This window comes from Gymnoscopelus braueri (genome assembly GCF_963280865.1).
Source record: "Gymnoscopelus braueri genome assembly, chromosome: 7".
Lineage (NCBI taxonomy): Eukaryota > Metazoa > Chordata > Actinopteri > Myctophiformes > Myctophidae > Gymnoscopelus > Gymnoscopelus braueri.
In genome coordinates, this window is record NC_137608.1 from 56,984,446 (window position 1) to 57,009,123 (window position 24,678).

At 39.8% G+C, this 24,678-nt stretch overlaps 2 protein-coding genes across 2 annotated transcripts; one reads left to right on the top strand and one right to left on the bottom strand.

Moving 5' to 3' along the window:
- Nucleotides 1-5,373: 5,373 nt before the first annotated feature.
- LOC308089167 (uncharacterized protein) lies at nt 5,374-12,996 on the top strand (the record flags this gene model as incomplete). Its single annotated transcript, XM_080433732.1, has 8 exons — nt 5,374-5,392; nt 5,704-5,835; nt 7,728-7,790; nt 8,430-8,480; nt 9,320-9,335; nt 10,120-10,217; nt 11,062-11,135; nt 11,264-12,996. The coding sequence occupies 7 exons, from the start codon at nt 5,374-5,376 to the stop codon at nt 11,112-11,114; spliced, it is 432 nt and encodes a 143-aa protein (XP_080289858.1). The 3' UTR covers nt 11,115-11,135; nt 11,264-12,996.
- Nucleotides 12,997-16,665: 3,669 nt separating this feature from the next.
- On the bottom strand, nt 16,666-24,289 carry LOC308089168 (hyaluronan-binding protein 2-like; the record flags this gene model as incomplete). The annotated part of the gene is made up of 8 exons (XM_080433733.1): nt 16,666-16,875; nt 17,087-17,229; nt 18,730-18,861; nt 20,746-20,912; nt 22,381-22,576; nt 23,368-23,667; nt 23,776-23,808; nt 24,268-24,289. 8 exons carry the CDS (start codon nt 24,287-24,289, stop codon nt 16,666-16,668), a joined length of 1,203 nt encoding a protein of 400 aa, XP_080289859.1.
- Between the last annotated feature and the right edge of the window lie 389 nt (nt 24,290-24,678).

The following is a 24,678-nucleotide window of genomic DNA, read 5'->3' on the forward strand; positions in this document are numbered from 1 at the left end:
CTGGTCCTGCAGCTTTTCAACTTGCAGCCCTACTTCTCCTGGATGCACCGATGGCTGCCTCGCCTGCGGTTGGCCCTGCATGCTTCCAACAGATACAGTTTTACTGTTGTTACTGCTTTTACTAATTAGAATATTACAACAGCTAATCATGGTTGCTATTATGTTACTGCTACATCTAATTCCATGATCGTTAACACTGCTGCTTCAATTCATGCTTGGCAACTTGCTACTAGTGCTGTTTCTCCTGTGCTACTAGGCTATGCTAAGTTTAGCCACCAGCTTAACGTGTGTCCCAGTAGGTGTTGGTAGCCTCACTACTTCTCAGATTTGCTTCTCCATGTAGCGCATCAAAACTACATCAGTACTTTATTCTTAGGTATGTAAAGGGCACAACACATTCGTTCAGAGTTCACTTTTCTCTTCAGCAAGCAACAAGTAGATGTGCTCTCTGCTCCATGACACACAGAGCCTGCATTTTCTAAACCATTGTTAGGGTGAGTTACGTTAAGAACTGATGCTTCTGTCAATGAAGGATTTTTCACCACTCCTTTGTTGATTACTAGGCTACTTCAGCAAACACCAGCCTGGTTCTGCAGCTTAATGGCTGCCTTATTCCCAGCTTGTTCCATCAGTGAAGTGCAACCGCTATCATGAATGCTGTTAAATCTGCTAAAAATGCTGGCTGCTGCTTCAGCTAATGCTACTTCCATTATTACTATCAGCTAATGTTACTGCTGTTAACATGACAACTATGCTATATCAACTGCTGCTACCATGACTTTAATCTTAAATGCTAACTGCATTGCTACTACAGCTTCAGCGAGCTATTTTTACTCAGTCTGCTGCTATAATGAATGTAATCATTACATCTGCTACTTAATTTCAAATGCTGCTCCTGAGGTTAATCATAATGAGTAAGCAAACGCTAGCTGCATAGCTACTAAAGCTTCAGATAATGCAACTACTGCAAACATGAGGTCAGCATTGTGTATGCTAACACTGTCGACTTGCTACTACAGCTTCAGCTAATGCTACAACTGCTGCAAACATGAGGCTAGCCTTGAGTATGCTAACACTGTTTACTGCATTGCTACCGCAGCCTCAGCTATTGTTACAACTACTGCAAACATGAGGTTAGTCCCGATAATGCCGCCAACTGCTTTACAGCTAACGTTACTTGGTAATTGCTGCTATCGTGATTCATTATTATGCTAATGCTATGCTTCAACTGCTACCATGGACCATGACTGCTAATAACGGCAGCTAATGCTACTTCTACTCAAGCTACTGCTAACACGACTGCTAATCATTACAGCTAATGCTACTTTTACTCAGCATGCCTCCATCATGACTGCCAAACATTACAGCTATATGCTACTTCAACTGCTGCTACCATGAGGTTAGTCATGAGTCTGCTGCTTATGCTGACTACTTGCACTGCAGCTTCAGCTAATGCTACAACCATGGCTACCATGAGGTCAGTCATGAGTCTGTTAACACTGTTGACTGCAATGCTACTACAGTTTCATTGCTGCTTCAGTGAGTTAGTCATGATGATGCTAAAGCTGCTGTACTAAATCTGCTGCCATCAATATGCTTAAGATGCTGGACTAAATCGATGCCATCAACACGATAGACATGTTAATACTAAAGCTGCTATCTAAATCTGCTGCCATCAAAACGATGGTCATCATAATGCTAAGTTGCTTGACTAAATCGCTGCCATCAACACGATGGTTATTTCATTCTAAAGCTGACTGTTACTACTGCTTTAGATAATGCTACTCGCTCTGCAACTGCTACCAACGTGACTGATTATGCTAATGCTGCTGACTACATTGTTTCTACCGCTTCAGTCAAAGAATGCTAGTAGTACTATAACTGCTATCATGATGGTCACGATCATGCTATTTCTGTTGACTGCATTGCTACTGCTGCTACAGATAATACTATCTGCTTTGTGCTTTTCCATGTCTAGCTAGCTGCATGGTGATCAATGAGAAATGAACGCTGTTCATCATCGACGCTGGTAAGGTCAGGTTTGCAGGCGGCCTCGTCTGTTTCAACAATGCAGACTTAACTCAGCGGCATGCATACCATATTTAAACAAGCTGCCATCGCATCGGTATTTCAATTTGGCATTTGTTGCTTGGAAATCACATTTCCTATACTACTTTAACGTTGCTTCACCAAGCATGAGGATATTCACGGCGCACACCGCTGCCAAGCTCATGTAAGCACATCGCTGTAACATTGGTGTTTCACTCAATCTGCACACCTTGTAACTCGTTATCTTTAGACACTGTTGCATAGAGAAGGCCGTTGACTCCTGTTTCTATGCTCCAGAAACCTCTGCTATTGATGATGCATCTGTTCACAGATGCAGCTCCCTCTACAGGTTTTTGGGCGGGATTTCCAAGGGGAATGGTTTGCTGCCAGTTGGCCACAATTATTGCACCAAATTTTACGACAGCTTTGCTATAGCCGTATGTCCCAAAGCTGCATTCTGTAATCTTCTGGGTGCTAGCTGCTCTCACTAGCGTTTGGCTTTCACATAATCAAGAAGCATAACGTTCATATTAAACCATTCCCCCTGGCCTGCCCTGTTGAGACCTAACACTCATTTGTCTCCAGGTTTCACAAGGTCTGATTGCAAGTGCAAAGGCGATCTCTATTACAAGGGTCCATGTCTCATCAATTGCTGCGGCGTACCTAGTGATCGCTTCCCAAGCTTCGTACAAGTTGAAGGGAAGATGGTGATCTTCTGCTTTCGTTGCTAGATACTGTAAGACCAGATGCTTGCCATCTGCCCAAAAGACTATCGCTTGTCTATCTGTTCTCTTTACAATGACTGGTGGTTGTGTCAGGTGGCTGGGTGTTCTGCACATTCATTCAAATATCTCCTTCACCTTCCTTATCTAATTCTATAGTTGGCAGTTATCATCCCTTTGCATATGCCAAAACTTCTGTTGGAAAGATGCTTTTCATTGTGTAATTGCTTCATTCACCCGTAGTACTTCTAGATCAGTACACATTACTTCCACTGATTTTGTCAGGTGGTGTTTCTTTCCGCATGACCTTCAGTAATTCTGCTGTATTCTCTTACCCTTTCTCGCATCTGGATATTCCCTCTTTGTAACATCTGAGTTGTCTAGCTATTCAATGTCCTAATCACTACCGGCTCACCTCAGGGCTTGCATCTATCTGATGATCACAGTGGCTTCACTCAATTCGTTTTAGTAGCTATCCTCCTGCCTTTCCCAAAACTTTCTCTGTAGAGTTGCTTTTTATGCATGATAATTCATGTTGTCCAACCCTCCACCGTAAGGATGCATTGAGTGCAAGCAAAGCGCCAGTGTTGATTTTGTTGACTAAGACTTAAGGTTTGCTATTTAGTCGACTAAGACTAAACAATTTCAGAAGACTAATTAAAACTTAATGGTGTTAAAAGACAGAATCAGAATTTGCTGCTGTGTTACTTGGAAACTAAGACTAAGATATTTAGTAGACTAGACTAAGTCTAAACAATTTCAGAAGACTAAATGGGACTAAAACTAAATGGTGTTATTCAAAAGATGAATCAGAATTTGTTAAAAATTAACACTGCAAAGCTCCTTAATCGGTGCACTACTCCGGCTAGTCCTTCATCAGTTGCTCAAGCATATCAGATCATTTCACACGTCTTCTCATGGGTCACATTGGTGTCGGAACATTCTCCTCCTGCGTGCCTTCAGTCGTGAGGGCTCCTATAGCAGCAGGAGCAGTTCAATACCTCCTGCAAGCCTTCAGTCGTGAGGGCTCCTATAGCAGCAGGAGCAGTTCAATACCTCCTGCAAGCCTTCAGTCGTGAGGGCTCCTATAGCAGCAGGAACAGTTAATTTACCTCCTGCAAGCCTTCAGTCGTGAGGGCCCCTATAGCAGCAGGAGCAGTTAATTTACCTCCTGTAAGCCTTCAGTCGTGAGGGCCCCTACAGCAGCAGGAGCAGTTAATTTACCTCCTGCGAGCCTTCAGTCGTGAGGGCCCCTACAGCAGCAGGAGCAGTTAATTTACCTTCTGCAAGCCTTCAGTCGTGAGGGCCCCTACAGCAGCAGGAGCAGTTAATTTACCTCCTGCAAGCCTTCAGTCGTGAGGGCCCCTATAGCAGCAGGAGCAGTTAATTTACCTCCTGTAAGCCTTCAGTCGTGAGGGCCCCTACAGCAGCAGGAGCAGTTAATTTACCTCTTGCGAGCCTTCAGTCGTGAGGGCCCCTACAGCAGCAGGAGCAGTTAATTTACCTCTTGCGAGCCTTCAGTCGTGAGGGCCCCTACAGCAGCAGGAGCAGTTAATTTACCTTCTGCAAGCCTTCAGTCGTGAGGGCCCCTACAGCAGCAGGAGCAGTTCATTTACCTCCTGTAAGCCTTCAGTCGTGAGGGCCCCTACAGCAGCAGGAGCAGTTCATTTACCTCCTGTAAGCCTTCAGTCGTGAGGGCCCCTACAGCAGCAGGAGCAGTTCATTTACCTCCTGTAAGCCTTCAGTCGTGAGGGCCCCTACAGCAGCAGGAGCAGTTAATTTACCTCCTGCAAGCCTTCAGTCGTGAGGGCCCCTATAGCAGCAGGAGCAGTTAATTTACCTCCTGTAAGCCTTCAGTCGTGAGGGCCCCTACAGCAGCAGGAGCAGTTAATTTACCTCTTGCGAGCCTTCAGTCGTGAGGGCCCCTACAGCAGCAGGAGCAGTTAATTTACCTCTTGCGAGCCTTCAGTCGTGAGGGCCCCTACAGCAGCAGGAGCAGTTAATTTACCTTCTGCAAGCCTTCAGTCGTGAGGGCCCCTACAGCAGCAGGAGCAGTTCATTTACCTTCTGTAAGCCTTCAGTCGTGAGGGCCCCTACAGCAGCAGGAGCAGTTAATTTACCTCCTGTAAACCTTCAGTCGTGAGGGCCCCTACAGCAGCAGGAGCAGTTAATTTACCTCCTGTAAACCTTCAGTCGTGAGGGCCCCTACAGCAGCAGGAGCAGTTAATTTACCTTCTGCAAGCCTTCAGTCGTGAGGGCCCCTATAGCAGCAGGAGCAGTTCATTTACCTCCTGTAAGCCTTCAGTCGTGAGGGCCCCTATAGCAGCAGGGGCAGTTAATTTACCTCCTGCGAGCCTTCAGTCGTGAGGGCTCCTATAGCAGCAGGAGCCTGTCTTATTTCTCTTTATAGAAGCCTCCGTGCCGAGGGTCCAGTGTACCAGCCTCTTCACGCGAATATCACCTTCCTTCCATCTGCGTTTGTATACGTCCTGCCAGGTATGTATTCCATTTCATCTCTTTTTGGGGCGGGCTCCTGAAGAGCCCCCTGCCTTCAGCAGGCAGGATCTGATCCGGACGGATCTGATCTGATTCTTCTCCTGCGATGGGGCCCGCGCCAAAGTGTTAAACTTGCAGTATCTAATATAATTGTATTATTCATACATGCATACTACTGCATTCATGTCATCTGTCTTTATCAATAAATATCATTGCATTCATCTTATGGTGTGAAAGCTCTCTTAAGTTGAACTCAAATCTTTGCTTCATGGGGGTCCCTGGGACAGCATATTTTGAGATGGTGGTCCCTGGCCAAATACATATCATTTTGGGGGTCCTTGGACAAGAAAAAGAGAACCACTGCACTAGGGTTCATGTGGTTAACAGAGATTCACTGTGCTTAAAATGTGTCATTAAGAGGAATCTGTGTCTACAGATTCTCCAACCTCCTATGACAAGGACCAACCGGACCCTCCCTCTCTGCCTCCATATGTCTACCCTGTGTGTGCTGGAGGAGTCTGCATCTTTCTGATGATTCTGGCTCTGTGTCTCTGGAGGAAATGCAGAGGTACGTCAACAATGATCCAGTCTCCGGTTGTTTCCGGTCATACAGTCTGTGACTCAGACGCTCTGATCATGATTAACATATAAAGTGGATCTGAAGCCTCCTCCCCACTTCCGTTTCCTCTTTACAGTCGCGCACATTTATCCTGATATAAATCTAAATCATCTCAGCATTTATAGCTTGATATTAAGCAGAAATGGAAATTAAAAAATAAAATGTAAAGATATTTTAAAATATATGTTTGTGAAGTGCCAGCTTCCTCTCTCGGATTTGGGGAGGTGTAGTTCCAGACTCTATATAACATTCAGGAGGTGTAGTTCCAGACTCTATATAACATTCAGGAGGTGTAGTTCCAGACTCTATATAGATAGTGGAATAGTTGTCTGGCTACGCAGACTAATACTGTTCAGACATTCAGAAAAGCTGTCAGGTTCTACAGGACATGAGGGAACTGTTCCTTGTGGTGTTTGGAACAAGAACGTTTGTAGAAAGTCGTCCTTGGGGGTCTACAGTAGTTCTTGTAGTCTGTAGGTCTGAAGTCTGTCCTTCGTATCATTATAAGTAGCGTTGATGCCTTTAAGAAGAGACTGAACAAACACCTCCTCAGCGTATAGGATAATCCCATGAAGCTTAAAGGGAGAGTTCACCCCCAAAATTACTTAGTTTCTATAGATTAGTCACCACATGGAGAGACTTGAATTCATGGATATGTTTTAGTTTTTGTCTCATTCCTAAAACAATAATTTGATGACCAGTGGTTGCGGTAGGAGACACAAAGTAGACTCTTTGTGTCTCCTACCGGAACCGCTGCCTACCGGTCCGCTGGCCAAATTATTGGCCAAAAAGTATCCATGAATTCAAGTCTCCATGGGGGGGTGACTCATCAATAAAAACAAAGTCATGTTTGGGTGAGAGGTTCTTTGAATGTTGTTTATAAAACCTGTATCTGCCCAAGCTTGTAAAACAAACAAAAAAAAGATAAATAAAGTAGGTCCAACATGACATATAACCACATCTATAGAAGGTTCTCATGTACATAAAGTTTGTCACTATGACCCTAAAAACCCTAAAATCACAAGCACTGCTTCATCCTATGAGAGACTATTGATTACCTTGTTGTCTCCACCAGGCCGAAAGGCATGGAGAGACTATTGATTACCCTGCATTACTGTGCCTTGTTTTAAATGAGGTGACTTTAGGCTGTAGACATAATACATCATGTTTGAAACCAGTGTATGTAAGTTAAAATAAGAGTATTGTTCTATTCTCCTGTTTTGTTTGTTAAATGTCTATCAGCAGTGTTTTTATGAGTCTATAACACATGTTTAACACAATGAGTGACATAAACGGTCCGGACCGGTTTTCATAATCCAAACGAGGAGTGCCGTAAACGGTCCGGACCGTTTTTGACCCAATTTTAATTTTTATACGTGGGGCCCACGTGGGGCGCTCTAACGAAACTTTGGGATCATCCAAGGAGTTTCTGAGAAGGAGAGGCCGGATGTGGATCCATGTCAAAAATCCTTCCGGTCGGCCTTTCCAATGTTAACTCCTTGACTAAAAGCTTAATATCTTTCTTTTTAACGTGGTGGAAGTGAGTCGTTTTTGATCGGCGATCACTCTGCAATGGAGGATCGCGTTGGAAATATTATTGTTCCAGGCGTTAGTCGGGACCCTCCGCCGTCTCGCACGCACGCTTTGTTTACATGCACTTCCGCGTCGGGGCTTCTACAGCACGAAACATATCAACGTAAGTGGATGGAAGAAATGCAGGCACTGAACGTATAATATTTTAATAAACCTCTGGCACCCGATGTGTTAAACACTATACAGTACCTGTGTATCTACATTCTACAGTGTAATATTACATGATGAATGTATTTGATCCATCACAGCACCGGACCAGAGGACCAATCAACGTGTCTCTCCTGATGATGTGTACCTCCCACTGCAGCACCGTCAGTATTTGAACCAACTTTATTGTTATATCACCTTTCATGACATGACATGCAGCTCAAAGTGCTTTACAGAGCAACAATACAATTACAGGAAAAGTACAACTAATTTAACAATAAAGCAAAAAAAAAAGAAAAGCAAAAGCATAAAACAACATTAGAACAATAGAAAAAAGGCAGTGAATCAGACAATACAGTGAGGACAACACAGAGATTTAAAAATCAACCAAAAGCAAGAGTGAAGAACTACAGTAGGTGTTGAGCTGAGCTTTAAAGCTATCCACAGAGGCTGCCTGTCAAAACAACATGAAAATAGCAAAAACGTATACTTTGTTAATGTATCTTTTTCTTTCAAGACCGCAAGTCCAGTCTTACTGTTCCACGCTCAAACGTAAAAGCACTAAGGCTTCACGTTTAGAACACTTCTGTCAAGTTCTTCTGAGAAAGACAACTGCTTCTAATCTGAATCTAATTTAATTCATAATTTCAAAGGAAATATTAATCTGCATTCATTTAAAAATGTCCTTTTTGAATATTAAAGTCTGTCAGTTAGTTTTGCCTAATTAGCAGAATAATGAGCTAAATGAAACCATGTTTGAAATAACAAAGTTAAGTCGATATTAATGTTTTTTTCTTTTTTAGGCACCACAAGTGTCTATGGTGTGATCAGGCACTCTGATGACTATGAGAATGGTACAGTATATACACATTTTAAAGTTCCAATCCAATGATTTTAATATCAGTTCATTTGTTTTTGTTTGTATTGTGGAATATTAATTCAGATGACTGTATTACTTGATTTGTTAGAACTGTTCTACCGCCCCCTGCTGGTCACAGTAACTTCTCTGTAGGTTTGTCAACTGCTCCTTTCACAGACAGGAAGTTTATTGTTTACTGTGTGTGTAGCGCCACCACCTGGTTCAAAACAAGTGTTGATTTTGACGATGTTCATCGACTACCTTATTTCACTGACAAAAACTAAATAGAAACTAAATAAAACTAAGCTATGATGACCAAAACTAAGACTAAATACACTGGCAATTTCGTCACAAAAGAAAAATAGACTAAAATGTTAGTGAGGGACGAGTGGAGAAGAGATCCAGTAGAACTAAAACATTTTATGTTTGGTTGTGCTCAGGTGTTGCATGCTGAAAATAGCCGATCTACAAGCTCACAACGCGTCGCAGCGCGACGCGTTGTGAGCTTGTAGATCGGCTATTTTCAGCATGCAACTAAGTGTAAAATCATCCATTATGACGCCATCAAGGCACCGCCTACATACATTATAGTCGACTAAATCAACTGTAGATTTAGTCGACTATAATCTTATGTTTAGTCGACTAAAACTAGACAAAAACTAAAACATTTCAGGTGACTAAAATATGACTAAAACTAAATCAAAATTTGCTGTCAAAACCAAAACTGGTTCAAAAGCTTTCTTATGAAGAAGAAACTGCTTGAAAGATTAGGCCTGTATGTTTTTATTTGGTTCAATGACTTATGGTACAACTTATTCTCTTTTTAATTTACAGATCCTCGTTGTGCCAGGTAAGTACAATATTTATCTCTGTCAACATGACTGCAGTAAATTACAGCTTATTCATACTTCAGCTTTGATAAATATATATTATAATGTATTTATCTCTGTCAACATGACTGCAGTAAATTACAGCTTATTCATACTTCAGCTTTGATAAATATATATTATAATTTATTTATCTCTGTCAACATGACTGCAGTAAATTACAGCTTATTCATACTTCAGCTTTGATAAATATATATTATAATGTATTTATCTCTGTCAACATGACTGCAGTAAATTACAGCTTATTCATACTTCAGCTTTGATAAATATATATTATAATTTATTTATCTCTGTCAACATGACTGCAGTAAATTACAGCTTATTCATACCTCAGCTTTGATAAATATATATTATAATTTATTTATCTCTGTCAACATGACTGCAGTAAATTACAGCTTATTCATACTTCAGCTTTGATAAATATATATTATAATTTATTTATCTCTGTCAACATGACTGCAGTAAATTACAGCTTATTCATACCTCAGCTTTGATAAATATATATTATAATTTATTTATCTCTGTCAACATGACTGCAGTAAATTACAGCTTATTCATACTTCAGCTTTGATAAATACATATTATAATTTATTTATCTCTGTCAACATGACTGCAGTAAATTACAGCTTATTCATACCTCAGCTTTGATAAATACATATTATAATGTATTTATCTCTGTCAACATGACTGCAGTAAATTACAGCTTTTTTATACTTCAGCTTTGATAAATACATATTTTAATTTCAGACCCGTTCAGGCTCATGGACCCAATCAGGTGTCAGCTGCAGACCAGAGGACCAATCACAGTGAGGCTCCTGATGACGTGTCCATCCCACTGCAGCATGGTCAGTCTTTACAAACAGACAGTCTTTACAGACAGACAGACAGACAAGACAGACAAGACAGACAGACAGACAGACAGACATGATATTGACCAGTGGTGGAAAAAGCACTCAAATGTTTTACTTAAGTAAAAGTATCAATACTGCAAGAAGACTATGTTACAAGTAAAAGTCTGGAATTCAAAATGTACTTGAGTAAAAGTACAAAAGTATTGGTATCAAAATGTACCTAAAGTACCAAAAGTAAAAGTACAAATATTTGTGAAAATATCACATCTACAAGCTCACAACGCGTCCCGATGCGACGCGTTGTGAGCTTGTAGATCTGATTTTCAAATAGCCTACATATAAAATAGGGCTAAAGTTGTTAATGTATGTTTTATAATTTAATGATTTATATCTGCAAAGTAACAAGTAACTAGTTACTCAAACTAGTTTTCAAATAATTGTATTGGAGTAAAAGTAGGCTACAACATTTGCCTCTTTGTAGTGGAGTAGAAGTAACCGTATAAAAAATTGGAAATACTCCAGTAAAGTAAAAATACCACAAAATTGCACTTAAGTAAATGTACTTAGTTACTTTACACCACTGATATTGACCATGATATCACAATAACCAGGTTGTACACGTGAATGTTTATTTGTTTACCTGTTTGATTGTTCTCATGTCATAACGTTGTCCAGAGGTATTTATACTCTGAGGTACAACAAGTAGTTGTTGAGTGAATGTCCAGTAAGCAGAGATATCTGTTATTTAATAAACCAGTGATTTGTTGTTCATCAAACTGTTCATATATGACCCACATCCTGTAAAACCTCTTATTGACTTTAAACTCATGTTTCACAGGATCATCCAGACCTTCCTGTGCTGTTGATCCAATCTATGCAAATCATCAATAAGTCTACAACATGGACGTGGAGGTAATGCTTTGTGCATCGTCAATCATGTTTTATCTCTTTATTATGCTGCATATTCCACAGTTATTGAAGTGTTTATGACATTTTAATGCCAGTCTATCCTGTAAATGTATACTGTATCTTTGTTTCAGGTCCTTAGATAGAGAAACAAACTGATTCGACTACTTCTCGGCCTGGGACCCATGACCCACCTTTTTCCCCTCACATTTCCCCAGCCTAGGCTGGCTCAGGGTACAAGACAGGGTTAATTAAACAACAAAAAATGTGATTGGTCTTCAAAATTGTCAATGCCAATTTTCCCGATATGCCCCCTATACCCGCATATCTGTCTAAATACCTCCAAAAAGTTAGCGACACCCACAGTCACAATACTAGAGGGAGCATAAACAACGATCTGGTACCACCCACCCATAAAACAAACATGGGTAAATTCTCCTTCTACAGCACTGCCAACCAGGTGTGGAATAGTCTGACCCCATCCCTCAGAAAAAAATGTAGATCGCTGGATTCCTTTAAAACAGCCCTGAGAATTCAACTTTCAGGAGACTAAAGGGGAGGTGGTACCACTTCTCCCTTAGACAGACGACCCACCCCCCCCTTCCTTTGACTCTCACCCCAAGCCCACCCCCGCCTCCCCCGTTGTTTTTCCAACTCTGTACATATAGTATTTTTTTCCATTTTTTTGTGATGATATTGAACTGTTGGTGCCACTTTATATGTTTATGAATTGAATACCAAGGACCTCAATGGAAACAAGACCGCAAGGACTTTTCTGGACGGACCTTTTAGACAAAGTGTTTTAACTGAACTTCTGCTGTTTTTGCTGTTTTACATTTATGCCTGATAACATATTCAATCAATAAATCAATCAATCAGACGTGTAGGACAACCAAACATGACAGATGGAGGAACATGTCTAATCACCACCAAACATATAGAGTAACTAATCCTCTGTTTACTATATCACCAGAACTAGTTTCTACCAGCAAATGTAATGAGTTTCCATTCTTTTTAATGACAAGATTCAAGGCATCAGACATGTTGTTAACTCCTTAACTCATTGACTGCCATGGACAAGTTAATGCGTCGATTTCTGACAGAGCTCACCCTGAGGGCTCACCCTGAGGGTTCACCCTGCCAACGATGAGTTTGGAACGTATTTTTTTTTAAACATTAAAAAAAATGTTTTTTCTTTTTTTCTCACACAGAACCAGGAGATAACATGATCCAAAGATTTACTCCTCCATTGACTGTTTAAAGTATTTGGGAAAAAAAGCCTGTATCTCGGCTCCTGTGTTTTACTATGTATTTTTGCCGAAACATACTATTTTTATCTGCGTATGGAAGCACAGTGAAACCCTCAGTGATTAGCAACCATCAGGGGATGGATCATACTGGAGATAAATATTCTGTGACGACTTGAAAAGGTAAGAGAATCGAAAAATCACTGGCAGTCTGGGCCTTATTTAGTTGTATATACTCTGGCAGTTAATAGCTTTAATGTTTTATGTTTTAATGATTCTATAATCATTTTCATGTATTTGTTGTATGTAAATGTGGGAGTATCTGTTTATGCCCTTTCATCATTTGTTTTTGTATTGTTTTTGTACAGTTGCTCTTTTTAATGTACATTTTTACTATACTGTATTTGTATTAATGTGTGAAGCCCTTTGGAATACCCTGGGCCAGTTATACCACCTCACACTAAGTTCACACTTAGCCTAGTTATACCTTAAATGACTTTTAAAAAGCCATTTAGACCAGGAAAGTATCTGGGTCATTTTTAGATTTATTTGGCTATTCAAAAATAGCAGATCTACAAGCTCATAGCTCATGAGCTTGTAGATTGTTTTTTTAATCGTGAATATGTGTGCAAATCTTTAAATATATATATTTTTAAGCAAACATTTGTAAAGAAAATGGTTCCAGGGACCCCCCAGAAGCAAAGATTTGAGTTACAAGTGTTCACTTTACAAATATATATTCAAAGATTTGCACACATTTTCACGATTTCTCTAAAATAACAGATCTACAAGCTCGTAGTGCTGCACTCGGTGCCGCGCTACAGGCTTGTATATCTGTTATTTTTGAATAGCTAAAGAAATCTAAAATGACACAGATGCGTCCCCAGATTGAATGGGTTAAGCTATAACTAGGCTAAGTTTGAACTTAGTGTGAGGTGGTGTAACATGACTCCTGGTGCATAAAGGACTTGTCTTTATGATATGTGCTTTATGAACTGTGGGCTGACAGACACTTTTACTGTCCAGAGGGAAAAGATCCTGCATGGTGAAATATTCTGGGCCAAAACATTGGATATAAAAGTCAAAAGAATAACAACATTTCATTGTATTAGACTTTCTCTCAATGCAACAGACAAGACGTATTGATTAGAAAGTGAGTCAATGTAATTGCTTCAATAAATGTATTTTAGGTTTCAAGTGAAGCGTAGCTGTTCTGTGTTTGACTTTGTTTGTCCCACTATGTCCTGCTTCAGTTCTTACTGAGTCCTGCTTCCCTGTGATGAGACTTCCATAATCAGAGGTGTGTTATGTTTGGTTATACAGCTGTTTGTTTTACAGTGTGTTAATGTGTGTAATGTGTTCATTGTTAGACACTGACTGCGTTTGAGTTTTGTTGACAGTTTGATGTCAGTTCTTTCAGCCATTTGTTAAACTTTAGTATCAGGTGTTTTTTGTTGGTGTAATAATTATGTTTGCCCTTCATGATGTTTAGTGTATTCCCCCAAGAAGCATATCTCTGCTGTGCGGCAGGAACCAGCTAACTCCAAAATGTTCATTTTTAAGGAAATGAAACAAAAAGTGTAGTTAGGAGGTTTTGTTCATCATTGATAAGAACAGATAAATGGACCTCCAAGCTCACAATGAGGTTGGAGGTCAAAAGGGGGTGGAGCCTGGAGTCAGCTAAACCAGCTAACTCCACCCCCCTTTGGCGGAGTTAGCTGGTTTAGCAGAAAGTTTGAGGATCCAATGGAGTTAGCTGCTTTTGTCAGAAGCGCTTTTTAATGCTTTTCATTGGTTCAATATTTGTTTTACCAACACACAGACGTAAAGGGTGTTCAATGGCCCTGATTTATGGAAGAAAATGCAAAAGCGTCAACATGGAGTTAGCTGGTTTCTGCCCGACAGCAACGATATTATAAAGTGTCACTGTACTGTACTGTATGGTATGTTTTGATGGTGTGAAGATGAACCTGTCCTGTGTTTGTGTGTGAGTGCTGCAGGATTGGTGGAGAGCTTCGTTCAGACGGTGGAGAGACGAATAGGTTCAGGCCGTAATAATTTGGTATGCTCTGCACTTAAAGGGATATTTCACTTTCAAACATGTTTGGGGTCATTTTAACGTCTACTCAGGCTTTTCTGTTTCATCCCAGACAGTTTTTAAGTTGCTTGATTCAATATTCAGATATTTAATATTTCCTATACAAACCCATTGTAACTTCAAACTCCATTTTAATCATGTTAGATTCATCAAAAGCACCCGTCCTTGGTTCTGGTGACTGATGTTGTCCTTCTAGTTTTTTTTCCCATTACGTTTCTCTTTTTACAATTATTCTGTAAAATGACTTTAAAAAATTCAAAAACACGGTCTCATCACGTAATAGAAGGATAATATCAGTCACCAGAACCAAGGACGGGTGTTTTCAATGAATCTATCATGGTTAAAATGGAGTTTGAAGTTACAATGGGTTTGTATAGGAAGGGGGCGTGTCTGATAACATGAATATCATATATCTAAATACTGAATCAAGCAACTTAAAAACTGTCTGGGGTGAAACACTAAAGCCTGAGTAGATGTTAAAATGACACCAGACATGTTGTAAAATCTAATATCCCTTTAACCATTTGCATGTGTTTTCTGATCAATTCATTACCTGTTGGCCTACATTCCCTTCTGGTCTGGCTCCAGACTATCCTCTAGCGCTCTCTTGTGGTCAAACAGCTTCTATACTTTTATATGGTTTTAAACAGTTCTTTGTAATAAAGTGATTTTAACTGATTCATTGATGCTTTAATAAAACATTGTAATCTTGGGGTTAAATCCTGGTCTCAGTCCATCATTTAAGGATCTGTTGAGCTCTTAGCTGGGTTGACTTTAACTTAATGTTTCTAAGGCAAACCCTGGGCCTTTCCAGTGTGCTTACTCACCTATTTACATGCTCTCCTGTAAGAGAATATCATTATAACTTGTTTCCTGTAAATATGTATTATTGTATTCATTTAATGTAATATATGCTTATTTTTACAATTGTTTTATTTTCACATTTTCTTCAGTAGAATCCTGCCAAAAACAGCACACTGTTCTTGGAGAAGGTGATAAAAAAAAGGAGTTGACTATTGTGCCCTGTGCAATCTTTGATTACGAAGACTAAAAGGCAAAATTGAAATTGTATTCATATTTTCCAATGTTCAACGGCCAAACACACAATTAAATCGAATTATTTGAGTGACAATCAATCGTCAATTTAAATGTGTAATCTTGACACAATTTAAATGTGTAATCTTGACACAATTTAAATGTGTAATCTTGACACAATTTAAATGTGTAATCTTGACACAATTTAAATGTGTAATCTTGACAGCCCTAGTTGAAATATGCTCTACAAATAAAACTGCCATAACTCCGCCTCAGCAAGACTTACTACTACTGCTGCAAAAAAATACATTTTACAACAATCTATAGCTGATCTTCAACATGTTGTGATGTGTTGTAGATTCTATAGATTCTTATAGAGCGGCCATTTTTGGCCGAAAACATTTGGTTCTTGGTTTACCTGATCACTATCTCTATGCATCTCCAGGAGTCATGTTGCATCACCTCACACTAAGTTCAAACTAGTTATAGCTTAACCCATTCAATCCGGGGACGCATCTCTGTCATTTTAGATTTCTTTGGCTATTCAAAAATAGCAGATCTACAAGCTCATAGCACGGCTCCGAGTGCCGCGCTATGAGCTTGTAGATCTGCTTTTTTTTTTTAAATCGTGAAAATGTGTGCAAATCTTTGAATATATATATTATTTTAAACATATATATTTAAAGATTTGCACACATTTTCACATACAAATAAATAAATAGCCAAAGAATTGTATTGTGCCTTATAATCAACTTAATATCTCTAGTAACATTGTATTATGCCTTATAATCAACTTAATATCTCTAGTAACATTGTATTATGCATTATAATCAACTTAATATATCTAGTAACATTGTATTATGCATTATAATCAACTTAATATCTTTAGTAACATTGTATTATAATCAACTTAATATCTCTAGTAACATTGCATTATGCATCATCATTAATTTAATATCTCTAGTAACATTGTATTATACAGTATCATCAATTTAATATCTCTAGTAACATTGTATTATACAGTATCATCAATTTAATATCTCTCGTAACATTAGCAGCATACTCAGTAACTTACTAATTACAACATTGTGTATTGTGTCATTTCTGCATGAAGGTGAACTTTAACCTGTCTTACGACATGCCTGCTTATCACTTATCACAGAATGGAGGTATGGTCATCATCATAAGAGTAATCAAGAGGTTTAACATCATAAGACATTTTCTCATGAATCCAGACCACAAATCTGTAGACATTGGCGTAGACACCTGGCCTGTCGCTCGCATCACATGGAGGACCAAAGCTCACCAAACCAGCGACGTAGTGAATCCCATCCTGTTCACACATCAGAGGACCACCTGAATCACCCTGTAAAGACAACCAGTTTAATACAGAGTCATTATAAAGACTATAACCAGTATACATAGATAGAATACTTAATTGGCAGTGTATTGTAACTACAAAGGACATGATTAAAGCCTAAATGCCGACACTCACTGAATGGCTTCCTCTTGCACGCACACGCACACACACACACACACACACACACACACACACACACACACACACACACACACACTTGGCAGGCATCAACTCTTCCCTTCATGTATCCTGCACAGATCATGTTCAGATCCAGTCGGTTTCCATAGGCAGCATCGCAGCGTTGATTAGAGATCAAGGGAGCCTCGCCTTCCAACAGCCTGTTTGAAAGTTTGTTATTCCCTGAGTTTCAAGAACAAAGAGAGTGAAAAGAGACAAAGAGAGAAATAACTTGACACATGCTGCAAAATGTTACTTGCAAAACTCAACTTGTGTTTCCATTGGAAACTAATTTCGACCGCATGTATCCGCGACCTTATTCTTTGGGTCATGACCCACACTTCATGACCATGAGGTGAGATTAGGAACGAAGATTGCTCGTTAGAGCTTTGCCTTCTGGCTCAGCTCTCTTTTCGTCACAACAGTGCGGTACAGCGACTGCAATACCGCTCCTGCTACTCCCATTCTCCGGCTGATCTCCTCCCCTCACTCGTGAACAAGACCCCGAGATACTTAAACTCCTTTTTTTTTATCCCATGATTTTGTAACCAAATTTGTTTTCACCCAGTGCCGATTTCAGATCAGTGGTAATGTGTAGATAGATACATACCAGTGAATTAGATCAGTGGTAATGTATAGATAGATACATACCATTGAATCAGATCAGTGGTAATGTGTAGATAGATACATACCAGTGAATTAGATCAGTGGTAATGTATAGATAGATACATACCATTGAATCAGATCAGTGGTAATGTGTAGATAGATACATACCAGTGATTCAGATCAGTGGTAATGTGTAGATAGATACATACCAGTGAATCAGTGGTAATGTGTAGATAGATACAAACCAGTGATTCAGATCAGTGGTAATGTGTAGATAGATACATACCAGTGAATCAGTGGTAATGTGTAGATAGATACAAACCAGTGAATCAGATCAGTGGTAATGTATAGATAGATACATACCAGTGAATCAGATCAGTGGTAATGTGTAGATAGATACATACCAGTGATTCAGATCAGTGGTAATGTGTAGATAGATACATACCAGTGAATCAGTGGTAATGTGTAGATAGATACAAACCAGTGATTCAGATCAGTGGTAATGTGTAGATAGATACATACCAGTGAATCAGTGGTAATGTGTAGATAGATACAAACCAGTGAATCAGATCAGTGGTAATGTATAGATAGATACATACCAGTGAATCAGATCAGTGGTAATGTGTAGATAGATACATACCAGTGATTCAGATCAGTGGTAATGTGTAGATAGATACATACCAGTGAATCAGTGGTAATGTGTAGATAGATACAAACCAGTGATTCAGATCAGTGGTAATGTGTAGATAGATACATACCAGTGAATCAGTGGTAATGTGTAGATAGATACAAACCAGTGAATCAGATCAGTGGTAATGTATAGATAGATACATACCAGTGAATCAGATCAGTGGTAATGTGTAGATAGATACATACCAGTGATTCAGATCAGTGGTAATGTGTAGATAGATACATACCAGTGAATCAGTGGTAATGTGTAGATAGATACAAACCAGTGATTCAGATCAGTGGTAATGTGTAGATAGATACATACCAGTGAATCAGATCAGTGGTAATGTGTAGATAGATACATACCAGTGATTCAGATCAGGTGGTAATGTGTAGATAGATACATACCAGTGCGACCCCATCCAGAGACCACACACTCCTTGCCATCAGGGAATTGCTGGTTTGGCAGACAGGCAGTTTTAACGTAGCGGGTTTCCACAGCACAGAGAAGATTTCGGGTGACATTCAGCTGAAGTAAAGCTGACACAGAGAATGGTACTTTAGCATATCTGACAACAATTTACAATTTAGGCATTTAGCATACTTACAGTAAAGCAAGGTAAACACAAGGTAATACATCAAATACATAGTGACAGTGTAGTGCTAGGATCATCAGTACAAATATAGACATTTTAAAAGCTTATTGAAAAATGTTTTATTTTTATTTTGCTAATAAGTATCTCAATGAGAGCACAGGGTTCTAAGGATGGTAATATTTTTTTCTATTAGACACAGCCCATACTCTGTCCCAGCAAACGTTTTAACATAAAAGGAGGTGATGTCTTACAATGAATGCACAGAATCTCACATATGTTCACATATCTCTGTACGTATGTATATGTGCGTTCACGTATCTCTGTACGTATGTATGTGTTCAAATATCTCTGTACGTATGTATGTGCGTTCACATATCTATGTATGTATGTATGTGCGAGATGTCTTGACTCTGTGAACTAGTTCAGATGTCTTGACTCTGTGAACTAGTTCAGATGTTCTGACTCTGTGAACTAGTTCAGATGTCTTGACTCTGTGAACTAGTTCAGATGTCTTGACTCTGTGAACTAGTTCGGATGTCTTGACTCTGTGAACTAGTTCATATTTCTTGACTCTGTGAACTAGTTCAGATGTCTTGACTCTGTGAACTAGTTCAGATGTTCTGACTCTGTGAACTAGTTCAGATGTCTTGACTCTGTGAACTAGTCCGGATGTCTTGACTCTGTGAACTAGTTCGGATGTCTTGACTCTGTGAACTAGTTCGGATGTCTTGACTCTGTGAACTAGTTCAGATGTCTTGACTCTGTGAACTAGTTCGGATGTCTTGACTCTGTGAACTAGTTCGGATGTCTTGACTCTGTGAACTAGTTTGGATGTCTTGACTCTGTGAACTAGTTCAGATGTCTTGACTCTGTGAACTAGTTCAGATGTCTTGACTCTGTGAACTAGTTCAGATGTCTTGACTCTGTGAACTAGTTCAGATGTCTTGACTCTGTGAACTAGTTCAGATGTCTTGACTCTGTGAACTAGTTCAGATGTCTTGACTCTGTGAACTAGTTCAGATGTTCTGACTCTGTGAACTAGTTCAGATGTTCTGACTCTGTGAACTAGTTCAGATGTCTTGACTCTGTGAACTAGTTCAGATGTCTTGACTCTGTGAACTAGTTCGGATGTCTTGACTCTGTGAACTAGTTCAGATGTCTTGACTCTGTGAACTAGTTCAGATGTTCTGACTCTGTGAACTAGTTCAGATGTTCTGACTCTGTGAACTAGTTCAAATGTCTTGACTCTGTGAACTAGTTCAGATGTCTTGACTCTGTGAACTAGTTCAGATGTCTTGACTCTGTGAACAAGTTCAGATGTCTTGACTCTGTGAACTAGTTCAGATGTCTTGACTCTGTGAACTAGTTCAGATGTTCTGACTCTGTGAACTAGTTCAGATGTCTTGACTCTGTGAACTAGTCCAGATGTCTTGACTCTGTGAACTAGTTCGGATGTCTTGACTCTGTGAACTAGTTCGGATGTCTTGACTCTGTGAACTAGTTCAGATGTCTTGACTCTGTGGACTAGTTCAGATGTCTTGACTCTGTGAACTAGTTCAGATGTCTTGACTCTGTGAACTAGTTCAGATGTCTTGACTCTGTGAACTAGTTCAGATGTCTTGACTCTGTGAACTAGTTCAGATGTTCTGGCTCTGTGAACTAGTTCAGATGTTCTGATTCTGTTAACTAGTTCAGATGTATTTGACTTGTAACAGAGTACTTCTACATAGCAGTATTGATACTTTTACATAAGTAAAACATTTGAGCACTTTTTCCACCACTCCATATACATATAACAGAATGCTCGTTTGTCAATTCATGTCCTTACCAATGTCACTATGAGAAGCGGAGAGACGACTATCAGAGAACCTTGATTGCCTGTAATCCTCATGAACGATGGCTCTCCCCACAGGGATCACCTGGTCAGAGTCTTCATTTCTCGCAAGGTACACTCCGCCCAAGACCACCTGCATGTCCTTGGACCTGTTGTGGCTGCTGAACAAACATTATGTTAAATAAAAGTCAATCTTCTTTCAAATCAGGTAGATACATAGATAGCAGAGGTCACATTAGGTCAATAATTAATACAAATAATTAAGGTAATTGCCTATTTTGCACATTTCTTTTAGCCTGTGTTTCTTGTAGCCTTTTCTGATCGAATTAAAACAATAGGACGATGGCGTCGGCCATGTTTTTCTCGCACAGCGCTGGATTTGGTCACGGGACGTGGGAGAACCGTCAGTGTTTTTCAGTGGTTTTCCAGGGAAGGAGATTCCGAAGCGATTCCGAAGCGGATGGACGCGCTGTGGGGACACTGTCTGGATTGGTGCGTGATGTGTGGGGAGTGCACATCCGCTACACAAGAGAAGAGCTTCTCTCTTTCAAGGGACAACATTCTGTGTCACGCAAGGATGATATTCTTGAACTGGCGGTTGAAAGGAGTGTGGTAGAAGTTAAATCACGTGAGGGAGAAGCGAGAACAGAGGAAAAACTATATCTTTGCTGTTTCCATACATGGTCACAAATAGTGCAAATTTTGACAGCAAATTACGATTAAGTTTAGTCATAGTCTTTTGAATACAATTTAATTTAGTTTTAGTTATAGTCTAGTTTTAGTCGACTATCATGATATTTTAGTTGACTAAATGTACAGTGTACAATACAAATGTATTTTGGCAGGCCTTGATGGCATCGTAATGGTTAATTTTATACTTGGTTGCATGCTGAAAATAGTCGATCTACAAGCTCATAACGCGCAACACGTTATGAGCTTGTAGATCTGCTATTGTCAGAGCGCAACGCCCAAGCGCAACATAAAATGACTTGTCTTTTAGTTCTACTGGATCTCTTCTCCACTAGATCCCTCACTAGCATTTTAGTCTAGTTTTTATGTTGACAATATATTTAGTCTTAGTTTTAGTCATCATAGCTTAGTTTTTATTTAGTTTTCATCAGTGAAAAAGGTAGTCGACCAAATTTTTTTGTCATATTTTTAGTCGATGAAATTAGCACTGGTCGTAATGTACGATCAGTTGGGGACTGGACCGGAGCTGATGAGTTGGGGACTATGACTGTGAACGCAAAAACTCCAGCCTCTTTTGTCTAATGGAATCGTGGTTGCATAGTGACTGTACGTACATGCCGGACGGACGGCAGACGGATGGACGGACGGATGGACGGACGGACGGACGGACGGACGGACGGACGGACGGACGGACGGACGGACGGACGGACGGACGGACGGACGGACGGACCAGACAGACAGACAGACAGACAGACAGACAGGAGGAGAGCTCAGTGTAAAGAGGTATTCTATAGATTGTTCTGTCCAGATCCCACTGTGATAAATGCTGAATGACACTAAGTCATTGTGGCTTCAGGACATATTTGTCTAAAATAATCCAGAGGCAGGATGTTTTCTGTCATTGCATATTACAATAAATAATAATTTATAGCAGCTTACATGCAGTGAGCAGCAGTGAGGACCCAACAGGATGCAATGAGGACGCCTCCACATACATGTGTGAACGGTTCTGATGAGCCTTTGGTTCTGCGCTGCAGAGACACCTGCCATGGATGATGCAGAGAAAGAGACGGCCCGCCTCCCACGATCCTGGTCGTATCACCAGGCTCAGGTCTGCCACACTGGGAGAACAGGGCTGGACAAGACGGAGACATAACATGAGAGCTAGAAAGAGCAGGATATATATGTATGTGTGTGTGTGTGTGTGTGTGTGTGTGTGTGTGTGTGTGTGTGTGTGTGCGCGCGCGCGTACGTGGGTGCGTGTGAGCGTGCGTGCATTTAAGAGTGTTCATGTATTAAAGCAAATAGAAGTAAATATACCAATAAAGGGATATTTCACTTTCAAACGTGTTTGGTGTCATTTTAATGTCTATAATCTAATAATATTAATAATAATAATTTTAAGTTGCTTGATTCAGTATTTGGATATTTGATTTTCATTTTGATAAACTATATATCCTATACAAACCATCGTAACTTCATTCATTGACAACACCCGTCTGGTTCTGGTGTGTTTTTTTCAATAATTTTTTTCATTTATTCAATTTACTTTTTTTAATTATATTTTATATTTTTTATATAACAAATTAGAAAAAAATAATTACAAAAGTAATTGAAAAAACACGCCAATACAAGTCACCAGATCAATCAAAAGGATAGATAGATGGATAGATTGGTGTTGGCTAGTACGTACTCTCGCATCACACCACATATAGATAGATACTATCTATCTGTATCATTGAATCGTATCGCCATGAATGAACCAATATCGTTCATGTACCGTATCGTCGACCATGTATCATGATGCGTATCGTATTGCTGTTAAAATGTATCGTTACACCCCTAATAGATAGACATAATTTAGACAGACAGACAGAATACGAGACAGTATAGATTTGTGTCAATGTTGAAGTTATTGTTCGTTACCTGAACATATCACCTCCAGTCTGTCCCCAGAACTACCAGACTGCAGTGTTACACACTCCTTCAGTGAAGATTCAGATCCAACACAGGAAGATGCAATCAACCATACAGGACGTTTAGAACCAGGACTCCATTTTGTGTCAACAGCTGAGCCACAGTTCAGCTGTTTACACACTGCAGATGATGAATTCAGGTTCCAGGTAGACGTAACATCAGCTGCTGGTTTCCAATCTCCCTGGTGTTTCACTTCCAGTCTACCAGTACAGTTACTAGTTCCTTCCACCAACCTGACATCACCAGACTCTGTAAAGAGACAATAGAATACGCAGTAAAAAGGTAATATTACTTTGATTAGAAGAAAAAACATTTTAGCTTATTATGATGTGTAGTTGTTTGTTCATATTTATTTACCTGTTGTGTGGACTGTTGGTTGAACCTTGAGAGCTGAAGAGAAAAAATATCAAATAAATGAGTTTGAGTGTAACAGTACATGGAACCTGTCTAGCTTTACAACAGGTTTCTGTGTTAAATACAGTGTAAATGGTGCATTTATATAGCGCTTCTATCCGAAGCGCTTTACATTGATGGTGCCATTAACCCATTCACACACACATTCATACACCGGTGGCGGAGGAAACCTTGCAAGGCACCAACCTGCTCATCGGGAGCAATTAGGGGTTCAGCGTCTTGCTCAAGGACACTTCGATACTAACTCTAGGGGAGCGCCCCAGCCCGGGATCGAACTGGGAACCTTGCGGTTTTCCAGTTCACTCTACCCGGCCACTTTACCCTTGAGCCACTGCCGCCACAGTGTGAGTGTAACAGTACATGGAACCTGTCTAACAGTATAGCAACAAACAGTTGTACAGTTTTCTATGTCTAGCTACAGCAGCTGCTTCATACTGACAATGTATAAAGTCACCATGCCGACTTTGATGAGGCAGTGTTGTTTTAAAAACTTTTTTTTTTCATTTCCTGAAAAGTGAATATTTTGGACATAGTTGGTTTCTGCCCGACAGAAGATATATAATATAAAATATATTATACAGAGTATTAGTAAAAAGTGTGTTTTTTAGCAGAAGTTCAGGAGCAGGACCACACCTACAATCAGGCCATCTCCATCCACACACACACACACACACACACACACACACACACACACACACACACACACACACACACACACACACACACACACACACACACACACACACACACACACACACACACACACACACACACACACACACACACACTTTATCTTAGTTAAATTAAAAACTCACAGTGAACATCAACAGTGACTCCAGGTGAATT